The sequence below is a fragment of the Phoenix dactylifera genome, chromosome 14 (assembly GCF_051530095.1).
Source record: "Phoenix dactylifera cultivar Ajwa chromosome 14, Ajwa_hap1_PhDact_Kaust_v1.1, whole genome shotgun sequence".
Classification (NCBI taxonomy): Eukaryota; Viridiplantae; Streptophyta; class Magnoliopsida; order Arecales; family Arecaceae; genus Phoenix; species Phoenix dactylifera.
The window spans coordinates 22,497,271-22,512,565 of NC_143203.1; the positions used below are offsets into that span (position 1 = coordinate 22,497,271).

Below are 15,295 nucleotides of genomic sequence, written 5' to 3' on the forward strand. Positions count from 1 at the left end.
ACATGCAGAAATAAATTGGTTAAAGATATTTCCAACATTTTTTTGGATCAAATGACAAAGCTTGTGCAAGAGAGGAACAATTTTATCATGAGAATCATCAGACCAGACACGAGCAGGAGTACAACTAGTAATCTAAAGGAAGGAGGCGGATGGCCGGCTTCCCACAGCCAAGCAGGTTTACTGGAGTTAAAAAAGCATATTTGTAAACTAAATGCAAAAACATCAAAAGCCAGGCAGAGCAAGCCCAAGTAGCATGATGTCAACAGCTAAACATCAGAAGAGCACTCGCGTTTGTCTCTGGATCTTCTTGAAACAAAAAAGAAAAAAAATGTGCAAATACATCCAGAGTCAGCAGTACATATTCAAATAAGAAGAGGTTGAAAAGCATCTGGAGATTGGTGTTGTTGTTGTATCTTCATGAAACAAAAGGCAAAAAAAAGCCTAGGACTCAGAGCTGGGTCATCTTGCTGAGGTCGAACTGATGGGGCCAGGATGATCCTCTTCAGCACTCATCATGTTATTGGCATGCCACTTTGAGAATCCTTCAAGAAGGGCTTCCCGCATCCATGGATGCCTACATTGCTCCACAGCTTCAGGAATGGTAAGCCATCTCCGATGGCGTGTGCTCTGTTCTGGCCATGAGCCAAGCTCCTCCTTGACATGCATAGCAAACATTGCAGCTTTGCACAAGCCTTCTGGGCAGAACTCATCTTGATGACTTTTGCTTTTGAAGTAATAGAATCCCAAAAATTCCTGAGATGGAAGCACGAACCAGTTTGCAACTCAAACAATAAAAGGAACAAGAGTTTGTAGAATCCCTTCAAGAATAAATAAGGTAGTTTGTAGAACCAAATAAACAAAACTTGGGCAATGCATGAAAGAAAACATCAGTAACAAACATAAAGCCTTCTTTATGGTGACAAAAAGAGAAGAATCAGCAAAGCCTTGTCACAAAATTTTGAGTTGAACATCATTAAATCTATGTATTTCAATCATTAAAAGGAAGGACTATTTAACACTTCGTTGTAATTTCTTCCCAAGCTCTTGCTCAAGTAAATAGCTTTATATTTAGTTAAGTAAACAGCTAGCAGCCATCATCCCTTTATCTAATATACTATGACTCAGTAACAAGTAAACATAAGAAAAACCAACAAGCATTATTAGAACCGATTTATTAACTCTCTTCAGTCTTTATAACTCAACGATAATATAGGTTCTTGGGGTACTGCCACTTTGGGTTAAGCTTTCATAAAAACTCCTTCCTTGAAACTTCCATCTACATTTGGTCCCTCCACATGCTCCATCCTTCTTATTCTTGATCTTCTAAAAGAGATCAAAACTGCTCTCTAATACTCAAGATCCTCAAATTTTCAGTAATCTCTGAACCATCTCAACTAGTGTAACACATGCTTACCCTTGTTGCTCCTTTATGTTTGACCTTAAATTTTACTGTGCCTCAAAGTACTTAGCACTGCAAAACAATGGTCACTAAAACTCATTAATATGCCAACATTTTAATGTGCAAATAATTATTTGGGCCTTTTTAATGTTGTTAAAATTTTCCCCTTAATTTTGAACATATTCCATCAGGTTCAAACCAGATCAGAGGCAATCCAAGTCTGAACAATCAACCCAAAAAATCTGATTTACCCCATCTGACAATCCAGACGTTCAGCTTAAGTTCAACCTTGATCAAGAAATGTAAAGAACTGGATACCCAATGTAATCCCTCTTCTTTTGGTTAGGGTTTGAAGGATGATGGAAGGATCGGGCATAGGAGGGTTAAAGGAGTCAGAAAATGGGGAGGAATTAGGAAGCATACTTGGGACATGGTGGTGGACAATGGTGGTGGCTGGTGCAGGACCCAAGGTTTGGAGGAAGACAGAGGGAGAGCGACAGACTGAAGCTTAGGTCGGGAAGTAAGATGGTTTATATGAATATGGTATGCCAGTGTTTAGTCTTGATCAAATTAGATTGGGTCATCATAGAGATATAGTCAACTCCAATCCAAATGCAGTCCGCTACCAGATCATTGTGAGGTTACCAGCTCCAACACCCCCTTCTATATTTGATTCAAAATCAGATCCATTTATAGGCCTAGCCACAACTCCACTCTGTCCACCCTGCCTCTAATGTTTCTTCTAAAGGTTCTGAAAATTCTTCAACATCTTCAGTGGAAGCCTGCAAGAAGCAACCATGTCATTGGCAGCCACCCCCATATGGTCGGAAATAGATTGTGCCAGGTAAAAGCTCCTAAACAAAGGATTACAGACCTTCAACCTCTAGTGTTTCTCACTTTCTCTATTATTAATTTTTCTCCTATCTGCAATTGATCAATTCACAAGTATCTCTTTGTTCTTACACCGAGAGAATGAAAAGAGTACATACAAGCAAATTCTACTGGCATAGTTTCTCCCCATTTACAAGAATACAACTTTGGACTTACAATGTGCATCTATAGAAGCACCTTATAGATGTTTACTCTGTAAAATTTCTAGTTTCTGGTTACCATATGAACTCATACACACTCCTATCCACCCCCCCTCCCCCCAAAGAAACTCTCCTAACCGCCTCCACCCAAATGCTCTACCCTAAACTAAAAACATTGACCCTACCTAGAGAAAAATAAAGCTCGTGTACCATGCATCGACCCACCACCTTGCTCCGGAATCCACTATCCTCCAAAAATTATCGACCTTGGTCTCCCTTTGCCACCCCTTTGCCTCCAACAGTCCTACCCTGCATCCCTCCACCTTGTATTTACTCATGGACAGTTAGGATCCAAAACTGAAAATGAAAACCCAAATATTATTGAAGTTGGATTAGATATTATGAGGGCATTTATAGATATCGTATCACAAGGGTGAGCCTAGGCGAAACAGTAAGGTTGCTTCATTGCGACCTAGAGCTTCCAGGTTCAAAATATGAAAATAGCCTCTGCACAAGTAGGAGTAAAGCTGCATACATTTGATTGTCCTCAGACCCCTCAATTGTGGAGGCCTCCTGCACCGAGCCACCTTTTATTTGTAGATATCAAATCACACATAGGGCCTGCCATATCTATTCATATTCAGTTTCAAATCCACATAAAGTATGACTCATACCCAGCAATTGCCTCCTCTACATGCCATGCCTCACTAGCATGGCACATGCCTTTTATATCTTTGGCCATGTATTGACTTGCTATTTTTTAGCATAATTCATATTGTGTGCCATGTGCAACTTGACTAAGTTGTACAATAAATTTTTGTTAATATTATGCAGTGTGTTTGCCATGATCTTTACAAGTGATAAGATATGGCTATTAAAGAGAATTCATAATGTACAATTTCTTTATAAAAATTTAATGCAAATTTTCAAGACTCACATGGTTTTTCATCTATAGATCTTTTTAATAGTCAAGACCAAGGTCCGCCGTACCGATACCGGTCGGCGTACCGGTGGCGGCCCAGACCGGTACGAAACCGGTCCCGTACCGGTCCGTACCGGGCCGAACCGGTCCGTACCGGTGGCGTACCGGTCTGTACCGGTCCGAACCGGTCCCGTACCGATCCGAACCGATGGCGTACCGATCCGTACCGGTCCCGTACCGGTTCTTCAACAATAAATTACCGGTACCGGATTTTACGCTGATCCGGTACCGGTCCCAGGCCGGACCGGTACGTACCGGCCGGTACGGACCGGTACGTACCGGCCGGTACGGACCGGTACGTACCGGCCGGTACGGACCGGTACGGCAGACCATGGTCAAGACCATGGAGAAAAAGTTTTCCTAGTGTACAATCTTGTAAAATTTCTAGCTTTTTTTGTTCAGAAGTAAGCACATTTAACTGGGCCAAGCGTCTACACTCCACACATGGCACAACTGCACTGGATATTGGTGATATGATAATGACACATGACATTTGAAACTTCAAGATTAACTAAAGTAGTCGATTTCATTACACTCTTAGAACAAATGATATAGGTTAGTATTAAATTGAAAAGTCAGCAAATTTAGAAGAATTTATTGCATGATTGCAATAGAGAATTGTGCCATACAAACATGCCAAACTGTATACTACATTCCATTTACTAAAAGTTGAAATTTTTTCACAATGTCCTTCAATGAAAATGTGTATATCACAGTGTAATCAAATATTAAATATTCGGGTCTGGTTTAACACATTGGTTGATCAGCTGGGCTAATACAAGTTTGCTGAATAGTGTCTCCATTCAAGCCAAAATTGATAAAATACTTTGAAAAATCCTAAAATATTATGAAGAACAAACACTATAATTTGATTGTGTTACAAGCATACCACTATATGAGTGCCTCATGATGGTGTACTCCATTATATATCCAAAGGCTCTACATATCACAGGAATATGCTTAAAAATTTATATGCCTTCAAATTTCAAAAAAAAAAAAAAATCACTTGGCTTTGAATTTTCATTATTAAAACTTCACTAAAATTAACCTGCAGGGAAATTAAAAAAAAAAAATTCTATCTAGGCTTCCTTGGTAAATTTCATTGTTGAGCTAATTAAACCTAATAATTTGTAACATGTTAGTGTCACATGTATAGTGAGCAACATTCATGTAAAATAATTAAAATCATTATATCTATTTTCACATATGTAACGATTAATACAACTAGATCAATTAAGGCGCATTCCAGGAAGAAAGAATAGCAATAACATTGATACCATTATATCCCCTCGAACTCCTGCTTCTTCAAGAGCTTCTCTTGCAGCAGCCTCTTCAACTGTTTCATCATTTTCCCATCCTCCCTGTGAAGACAAGATAATTAGAATATAAAATTAGAGCATCCTCATAAGTAAGAAAAATCAAAACAAGAAACCAAAAAGAAATACCCATGCATGGGAATGACAAGTACATAAGGATGAGAAACATAGTGATAACAATTTTATAGGAGTCCAGAATAAAATTACCACACCACAAACCACATGTAAAAAGGCCCTTACAAATATTGGGACTTAGCAAAAAACAAAGAACAGTTAGCAGGCAAGAATCTGCCAAAAAAATTAAACACAAGATTGTGGGAGCATCAAAATTGACAGAAAGGAAATATGTCATAGAATATATTGAAGTGAAAAAAATATCTCCCTTTCTCTTATCTTTAGCTGCTTCTAGGTCACTGTAGACATTATACTTCATCTACCACTATTTAGGACTTCGTCTACCACCACTCAGGAGTTGGCCAGAAAATTTGATAATCTGTTTTCACTTGGTGATGGAGCCCAAACCATGGCTCATAAAGATGACAGGAAAATGGAAGCCCAGGAAATAGCAACATGAAGGTACGAAAGTCGAGTTTTGGAAGCTAAGTTTCGTTCTTGTTCTAAAACAAATGGCAGTCAAAAATTAACGAGGTTTCAAAGTTCAAAAGCAATAGATTGGTCATCATTTAAATTAAGGTTTAGGTCGACCAACCTCCACCGGCAGCAGGAATCATAATTTACGCCAATCTCATAGAGAAGAACAATCAAAAATGTTTGCTTCTATCACCATAATTGGAGTCTATATGATGGAACAGTGATTTCACATAGTTATTATGCTGAAGCCAGCAATTAAAAATCTAAGAATCACAGAGATATGTACCAACCACAAAGTAGGCCTGCAAAAGGTTCATGTTGGATCAGTTGTTGCACCCAATCCATATAAGAATCACAACAAGAATTTGAATGCAAGCCTAATTCATACCTGTATGGGTCAGGTAGGGTAAGGTTTAATATTTATTTTATTAATCTACACATTGGTTGTTTAATTATATCATAAATATATTATACAAGAACACAACAATTAAACAACAAATAGCTTATTGCTAAAAGAAAATTCGTTACTTAAATTCAAGGAAGATTGTGCAGATTGTAGAATATATAATATTAGTTTCAGGTCAGCTTAGGTACAGAATGGGTGACTTGGTGATCCAAATTCTATCCATATTTGAAACAGGTTCTGTTTTCCTAAGCCTAGTCCAACTAATTTCTGTTTAAATTGGACCGGGCTATGTTTGGTTGTTTAATTATATCATAAATATATTATACAAGAATACAACAATTAAAAAACAAATAGCTTATTACTAAAAGAAAAATGGTTACTTAAATTAAGGAAGATTGTGTAGAATATATAATATTAGTTTCAGGTCAGTTTAGGTACAGAATGGGTGACTTGGTGATCCAAATTCTATCCATATTTGAAACAGGTTCTGTTTTCCTAAGCCTAGTCCAACTAATTTCAGTTCAAATTGGACCGGGCTATGTTTGGGTTGGTTACGGATCAAAAGCAGGTCAATCTAGTCAAGCAAAACAAGGATTTAAGTGCCACTGGCATGGACCAATGCCAAAAAAGCTTTTGCCATGCCATGCCATGCTGAGATGTAAAAAAGGAGGGAAAAAAGTCATAACAGACTCTTGACTTGGTACCTAGCCATATCAACCAGTGTTGGACTGGCATGGGTTGATACAGGTCACCACTACTTGACGCCAAGTAGAAAACCCAATAGCCTGGCATGGGCCTGCTCTTCATTCCATGCCAATAGTGATCTTTTAGATATTTTAGTTGCAAGTGATTCTTCTCATAGTTGGTTTGGCTTAGAAATGATACTAGTGCCTTCCGAAACTTTCTCTAATCTCCAACTAGGACTTTGTGGTTTACTCTTTAGCTAACAAACTCTACACTTAAATTGGTTTCAAATGTTATATAAGGAAACAGTTAGGTGTGTCAAGCTTATGCTAATGTAACCTCCTCCTTATGGTCGACCATGGTGATTAGCAATTCATTCAGTGGATGGAAAATAATTGTTGGAGCTAAAAGGATTTTCTGATGGATACTAAAACATTTCCAACTTCAATTTCTTCTGCTCACCTATCTATCTCAAGTTTCTAACTTTATCACTTTTGAAACCGTCCTCTTGAATGTTCATTGAATACAAAAGCAAAAGATCATCATCGCTATGGATATTAAGAGAGAGATGTTGCTAAGATAAGACAAACGATGCTGGAGGCATTCATGAAAAGGCCCAGATACCTAAGGTTGCAGATTATATCTTGCTAAAGATCTAGCTTTTCTATCCTTATTATTTTCCTCTAGACTAGAAGACAATAAAAGAACTTTTAGAGCAGTGATCCACCAAAGCATGTTAAAACTCAAACTAGGATTACACATATATTACTCATCTGTCTTCCAAAATTTGTCGGTTGTGCATCATTTTCTAAAGTAAATAGTACTAGATATTCATAAATTCCACAGTCTGGGGAAAATGCAATGAGGGGAAAGAAAACTTGTTAAGGAGTCTATATTGACAAGAGATGTAAATTGACAATCAGAACAGAATGGCATAGATGTTCTAAAAGATGATGGCAACTAAAAAGAGTATGCAGTATGATCACTAATAGGAAAAAAATGAATCAAAAACTTCATTTTGAATGGATTATAGGACAAATAACATTATGGTTTGAAGCAACTCCTCTAACTCAGTCAAATGGCAATTATGAAATTATTGTGCAGCATCAATCCCTCAAAGAGATAATACAAAATCATTTGTTTTATAATGACATTAATCCAGATGCATGAATCCACCTAGGCATTTTATTATCTATGATACTCATTTAAGTGATTGCCTTTATTCATTGAATAAGAACCTAACCTACACAACATAACTTTCCATCATGCTATTACAACACTGCTGTTAAATAATCCTCAAGATGCCACTATAGTTCCTTGAGTACTTAATAGTCTACCCATTCATATTGTGATTTAGAGTACAACATTCCTTAGCCAACAAATCCTTGTACAAGCCTCCCTCATATAAATCACACTATTACCAGCAGATATTTTCTTTCTAAAAACTAAAAAAAATATATTTGCCCAATAATGGAGCACCAGTCCTCTGACATCACTTCAAAACTTGCTTACATAATTCTCTAGATTTTCATGAACTAGCCTGCTTCATAAATCACAGCCAACCAAGGATATGCCCAAATGTTCGCAGCTTTAACAAGATCCTAAGAAGTCCAAGTAACCCATTAGGCATCCCGAAATAGAGACTCAACAAGCAAGTCAGAGCACCTTGACTACAGCAAATCATTCCAACATGACTTGTAGAGTCCAGTTTTACATGAAGTCATGAACCCATTAGTACAAAATATGTAAGGTGGTCATTTATGATTTATAACTGTTCAGGAAAATTTTAATGGAGCTTTAGCATGCTCCTTCCAGCTAAATTGAGTCCAAAAAACTCATTTGCCATCTCAAAATAGAGACTCAACAAAGAAGCCAGAGCACCTCAGCTTCTGCAATTAATTCCAGATTGACTTGTAGAGTCCAGTTTTACAAGAAACCCATTAGTACAAAATATGTAATGTGGACATTATGATCCATGCTCTTGAGAAAAATTTTAAAGGTGTTCTAGCATGCTCCTTCCAGCTACATTGATCCTAAACTTAAGTAGGTCACTTTAATGTCTGTTTGCTAAGGATATTTGCCACATTGCACCAAAAGTTAGAAATGGAACAAAAAACATATGAATAAAAAAAGAGATCCCGCAGTCAGGGTATATTTTTGAAAATGATTGGGCTGAATTTAGAAAGTAGTTGTGTGGAGAATGAAGAAGAACAATTAAGGAAACCAAAGAATTTAAAAGAAAGCAAGTGAATGAAAGTAAAATAGCAAATGAAAATAGATACCTTAGAGGTCACTTTGGGTGCATGGTTACCAAAAAAAATATGCGATCTCCCATTAGAGTGAGAATTTGCAAATATGAAACAGGGAAAGGGAGAAGTAAATGGTAATGAGAAAGCTACCCACTCTGCATTCCATATTTCCAAGATACCAGAAACCATCAAAAAGGTGATTTCTGGTATCAAGGGCCTATCCAATCCCTTAGACTTCACTCTCCCCCATCTCCTCACCTCCACAGATTCCATGCTGATGTATAAGATACCATAAGGATGCGGTAGTCACATATCCAAACAGCCCTAAGTAAATTTATTCCAGTAATATAATGACACTTGAATATTTACAGCTATTTTGCCCGATAAACTGAAATGTACACTGAAAACATCAAGAGCAAAGAACAATAGCGGTGTCCACTGCTTGCAGGAAATAGCTCATTGCATCGATTTCAAACAAATTACTTCACAAATGTATAAAGCCTGGAGTACACTTAATGCAGTTGCATATGTTAAACAACAATAAAAGACAGAAAAATAATCTATAGTCGGTTTCGGTGAGTTTTGGCAGAAAATAGTTGAAACCACTAAAACTGGACCAAAACTCACCGAAACTGCCAAAACTGACCACAACCCGAAACCAAGAGTCAATTTTGGTTCAGCCTCGGCAAAAACATATTGGCTTTGGCTGAAACTCAAAATCTTGTTCATTGTAATCAAAAATCACCGTGAACTGCAAGCATAAGCAACAGTTTTGATCCCTTCAAATTTTAAAATGATAAACTAATCATATCACATGAAACCGTATTTGCAAAACAACAACAATTTAATACATGTAATATGTACGAAATGCTGAATCTCAGAAATTCCTGATATGCTAAAATGTTATAGTCAGAAACTTACAAAATGTCATGGTAGTAGCTCTTTTTTTGACTACCACAGGGTAAAACCAATAGCCAATATCACATGTTGAAATATCATCACAACTTCAAGTTAATACAGAAAATATTTTCTTCATAAATGAATGATAGATAGTCATATGCTAAAGATGTATAAGAATCTCTGGTACATATATATCACATGCAAAACTAGTTGCAAGTTAGTCAAGTAACTAGACCAGAAGATATTAGTACTCTGTACCACCCATTCCAACCCATGTTGAATGATCCCTAGAAAAAAAAATATGGAAGATAATACTTCAGGATGCAAGCTACAAAATAGTTTGTGGGAATAATTGTACATAACATCAAGTTGTTAAGGATATGACACTTAAGCAATTTCCCCTCCCTCCATCAAACCTAATTATTCAAGAGACAGATAAAGGATTTGCATCTGCTCTCAATCACTTATTTGTGAAGGTTGCAAAAGTTGTTGCATTCTAGAATGTTATTTTATGGACAAGATAAGGTACCAATGAGTCAGACCAGAACCAACACAATTTTGACCAGATGCGAACCAATTTTAGGGCCAATCAAGTTGGGTCTCAGGAGACCTGCATAGCTTAGACTGCAGTCTGGTGAAGCTCATATCCAGCTCACTGGACCAAACCAGCCTTGAGCCAACAAAATTATATAGCTTAGGAACACATACAAACCAAACATGATAACTGACAAGAAAAGCAAGTGGGTTAATTTGAGATTCAAATTGTAGATCTAAAATATAATGACATAGGGTTAAGTTGGACTAGAGATCACATCCCTACATTTGCATGAATACAATAAGAAAACGAAAGGTTTACAGAATATGGCAAGACAGAAAGAATATCTGACTTGTTACGATCTTCTGCGTTGAAATCAAGAGTGCAGGTGATCAAGGGAGTGTTTTGAATTCAATTTGTGTATCCCAATTGCCCAAAATAATCATGCATGTTGATGAAACTTAGAAAAGACTCTTTCAGTAAAAAAAAAAGAAGAAGATACAATGCTCTTTTCTCTGCAATGCATAAGTGAAAAAAAATGCTAAATGCATGGAGATCCTCACCACCCCACCAACCTCAATTTATATTTCTAGAATTTCTTCATATTTGGCACAGTCGCTGCATTAAAGCAAGGGAAAGACAAGGACACTGCATTACAGATCTTGGAGAATAAAGAAGAATTTAGTTTTTGGTAACCTTGTGAAGTACTTTGTGATAATTAACAAACTAGTTGTAAACAATTAAATGCTCACCGAGAGGACGAAGCATATTAAATTATGCTGCCACTTAAAAGGAAAGGTAACATTGTGAAAAAAATCATGCCTCATTTCAGGATACATGGTATCCTTACAGATGCTCTCAGGTGATTAAAACATCAACCTATTTCTTCTATGTTCACGTCCATGTTCCACCTTGAAGGGAATATTAGTATACTCATAAAAACATAAGTATAGATGCACATAGGCATGTATATAACCCGATCATTTGTCTAAAACAATTCAGTTTCTTTTCTACTTCTTTGTCTACCTTCCTCCTTTCTAATTATTCGTTGTGATGATAACAATGTAGAGCGGGATTATCGCACCTTTGGAAACAAAAGGCCTGGTCCACTTTGTGAGCTTATCATAAGAACCTCAACAATCTTCTTGGGCTTAGAGCCACAACTTTCATCACACTTTCTATGTTTGAATGGTATACACCTGCAGAAATGTGTTAGAAAATATATTAGCAAAGCTATATATAGCAGTATAAATTAAAATTTCAAGAGATTTAGTTCATAACAACGTGCAAATTTATTAAAAAATTTTGTCACGCATCACCTACAAACCAAAGCACTTGAGCATAATATAAAAACACATCATTTGTAGCCACTTTGTTCAATGTGCACAGAAAAACATCTCTACAAAATTGTAAGAGTTATTACATTTTTTTGTGCACATAATATTATCAAGACCTGACTAGTTTTGCAACAATATTGTGCCAATGCAAGTTCAACATGAGAACCTCATCATGGTGATGTAAATGTCCACCATCTCGACATGGTACCACAATTATTACCACAAGCACAATCATAAGCTGTTTCCAGAAATTTGGGTCTACCTCCAAGATAATTTTCACATTTTACACGGATTCTCCAGCATTGAGAACGTCTCTGGATCCACCATATTTGGGCTCAATTATACGTTGCATTACTAGTATCAAGCAAAACTTTATGCCTTGCTGACATGCAGTGCCATATAATACCCTACATAGACTAACTAATTCATCAATCAGCAACACCACCATCTGCCTCAGTGATTTTTGCAGAATAGCTAGAATGCTAAAAACAGCCACCTGATGCTACAAACTAAAGATTGTTTTGGACACATGATGAGGTTCCATTCGACCTATAGTTAATTAGATCTTGCACGCATTCCTTCTTGAAGTTGCTTTCCACCCAAACTCTAGACTCATCCTAGGCTTTCCACTTGACCAATCATCTTAAAACTAATCGAAGAGGGCTTCAACACAAAAGGGACGAGATATCCATATCAGATTATGGTTTAAATCCCAACTCCCTAATTTTTTCTCCTTCACCAAACCATATCATTAAATCATGACAATGAAACAGGATCCAAAATTCGTCAACTGAAATCTTACATAATTCACCCAGACTCAACGCTCATCCAATAAAAAACAGGATACATAAAATTAAAAGGTAACAACGATAATTAAAGAAAAAAATATATAATAAGAATCAGCAAAACTGTGGAATGTAAAGAATCAAGCATAAACAAACAATCAATCAAACAATCTTCGAATCATATGTAATGTCGCCTTTGAAAAGAAGAATCGACAGCGAAAGTGACGATGACGAAGATCATCATGTTGCAACCACGACAACAACAGCAGCAGCAGCAGCAGCAGCAGCAGCAAAAACAATCAATTTATTCAAAAAAAAAGACAAAAACATTAATTAAAAAAAACGTAACCAATAAAATCGTTCTTGCATGTATGCATTGAAAAGAAACATGAAAAAAAAAAGTCAGAAAGCAGAAAAATTTTAAAATATATGTATATATAGGAACCGGGAGATGAATGGGGGAGAGGGAGGGACCCGGCAACAAGGCGACAACCGGCCTCGTATCGCTGCTGATGTCGACCCGTGCGGGCCACCAAATCACACATACTCTTCTCCCTTCTTACCCCCACCCCCTCGCTCTCCTTATCCTTCTTTCCTTCTTCGAAGCAAGCGAAGATATCTATCCCTGTTCACTCTTCTCCTCTCGCCATCCCGGAGATTCGCCCCATTATCTCAACCCTTTGGCCAATGCAGCGGCAACGGCGACGGTAGAAGAAGGGAACTCCGAAGCTAAAAAAAGAAGGGTGACGAGGGGAAGGAGAGAAGATTAGACGCAGATACGGAGATCGTTAAAAATGTTAAGAAATTAATAATAATAGTAAAAAATAAATGCTATCTCCAAAAGGAGTTGGGTGGGGCCGCTGGGTACGCGAAAAAGGTTCGGATGGAGGCCAAAAAGAAGCAGCTTTTTGGCTGCCCCGCGTCCCTCGATGACGACCGAACCAAAGCCCAGATGTTGAAAGAGTCTGTGGGAGACCATTGCGTGCCGCTTCCGTAGTCCCTACTACAACTCTCCACCCCTCTCTTGTCAAAAAAATCTCTGTCAATTTATTTTTTTATTATTATTGAGATTAATATGATATAATTTGATCTTTGTTCTCAAGGATTTGGACAATCAAATTTATTTGTTTATCACCTTACATTAGGAACCGTTTGGAGTCCTATAAATAAAGCCGCATGAACGAGCACGTTTGTTTGAATACATGCAACTTTAAGTTGCACAGTAATTGAATGGTCGTTTAGACTGCACCTTAGAGTTATCTTGTAATAAATAAATTTACAGTAAAAATTGCTGTGGGATAAACTCCAACGGCTCGAGTCTTCAAGCCCCCCCAACGGTATCATGCCTTTCCATCTCTTTGTTGTCTTTTTCCTCTCTCATCCTCGCCATCTTTCTTTTTCTCCCCCGCCCCCCGCCCCAAATTCACGTCAATGCAACTTGAGCGGCAGTGGAGCTCCAACTACAGGGCTCTAAACAACCCTTTAAAGATGAATGTGGTTTTCTTCTTGAGCTTATGGCTTAGTCATAGACCCTCTTGCTTTATAGCAGATCAAGGTTCAAAACTTGAGAGATTACACTCTTTTTTTCTAAGAAATTGTTTGAGGAAGATCTAACTTGAATAGAAAATTTATGAGAAATAAGATAAGGAAATAAAAAGAAGGAAGAACAACAAAAAAGACATAATAAAAATAATCAAGGTCCATATTTATCTATCTAGCTATAGCTATACATATACATATACATATACATATACATATACATGTACATACATATACATACATATATATATATATATATGAGGATTGATAATCTACTCTCTGTTATGGTAGGTTATCAATCGACCTATTTTTCCATGGATAAAAAATATTCTTACTTTTTATAACTCTCAAGGGTATTTTATATCTTTTTAATGTGGGATTATAAAAAGAAATAAAATACCCTTAAGAGTTATAAAAAGTAAGGGTATTTTTTGTCTAATAAAAAATGAGTAGATTGATAACCTACCATAATAAAAAGTAGGTTATCAATCCCTATATATATATATATATGTGTGTGTGTGTATGTATGTATGTATATGTATGTATGTATAGCTAGATAGATAAATATGGAGCTTATCATAAGAACCTCAACAAATGCATACGTAACCTTTGCAGCTGAGTTCATTCAAATCTGCTAACTTCATCCCTGTAACATAACACATACCCGTGCTTCCAAAGGATTGCTCTCCTTGCAAGAAATAACTATCATCAGCATTCATAAGCTTGAAGATTTGCACATTGTTCTTTTTAATCCAACTTTTGTATCTTTATTTGAAATGCTATATTATTTATTGATGTTTATTCTTAGCTGCGTTTCTTATTGAGTCTATTAAGTGATTGCTTGATGTTTTTTAATTACTATAGAGTATTTGCATCTATCTTCAAGCAACCTCATATCTTCTTTAGAGTCAATCTCTCTCTTTAAAATAATTGTGATTGCATTTGAGATTGTGTTTATGATCTATCTTTAAAAAATCTGTATATTCTCTGAAGTCAATATCTATCAATAACTAAATATAATTATATTTGCCACATTATTTTCAATTCCACTGCATAAGATTGTTTCTAGTGCAATTGAGCTATTCTCGTTAAAAAAAAGTAAAGATGGGCATTTCACCGTCTGTTATTCTTTTCTTGCACTCTTTCTTTACAATCCATATTTTTTTAGCAAGCATTTTTCAATATACACTCGTTAAATAATAAAGAACAAGCTTTGACCAGAAAGGGATCAAAATTATGTGTGCTTCTTTTCACATACATTGCATGTGTTTGAGGCATGAAAGCATCCAAACATTGGCAATCCATACAAATCATTTGCTTGTCGAGTCTTCAAAATTTATGGCAGCGTATGGCAGGATTTAAATTTTTTTATTATTTTACTATAATATTTGGATTAGCTTTCAAAGAAACTAACCAAATTCAAAATGGACTCTCCTTTTTTTTGGGCTTAAGAAAAGGGGAAGGGGGAGGAAGGGACGAGCCCATCCCCACGTAGCAGCTCCTATTGGATCCCCACCCCGCCAAGAGAATGTTCGATGTAG

General features: G+C 36.7%; 1 protein-coding gene across 1 annotated transcript; it reads right to left on the bottom strand.

Moving 5' to 3' along the window:
- Nucleotides 1-222: 222 nt before the first annotated feature.
- LOC103695747 (nudix hydrolase 16, mitochondrial) lies at nucleotides 223-12,960 on the bottom strand. The gene is made up of 4 exons (XM_008777152.5): nucleotides 12,690-12,960; nucleotides 11,178-11,292; nucleotides 4,690-4,773; nucleotides 223-753 (listed from the first exon to the last, which is right to left on the bottom strand). Exons 1-4 carry the CDS (start codon nucleotides 12,758-12,760, stop codon nucleotides 460-462), a joined length of 564 nt encoding a protein of 187 aa, XP_008775374.4. The 5' UTR covers nucleotides 12,761-12,960; the 3' UTR covers nucleotides 223-459.
- Between the last annotated feature and the right edge of the window lie 2,335 nt (nucleotides 12,961-15,295).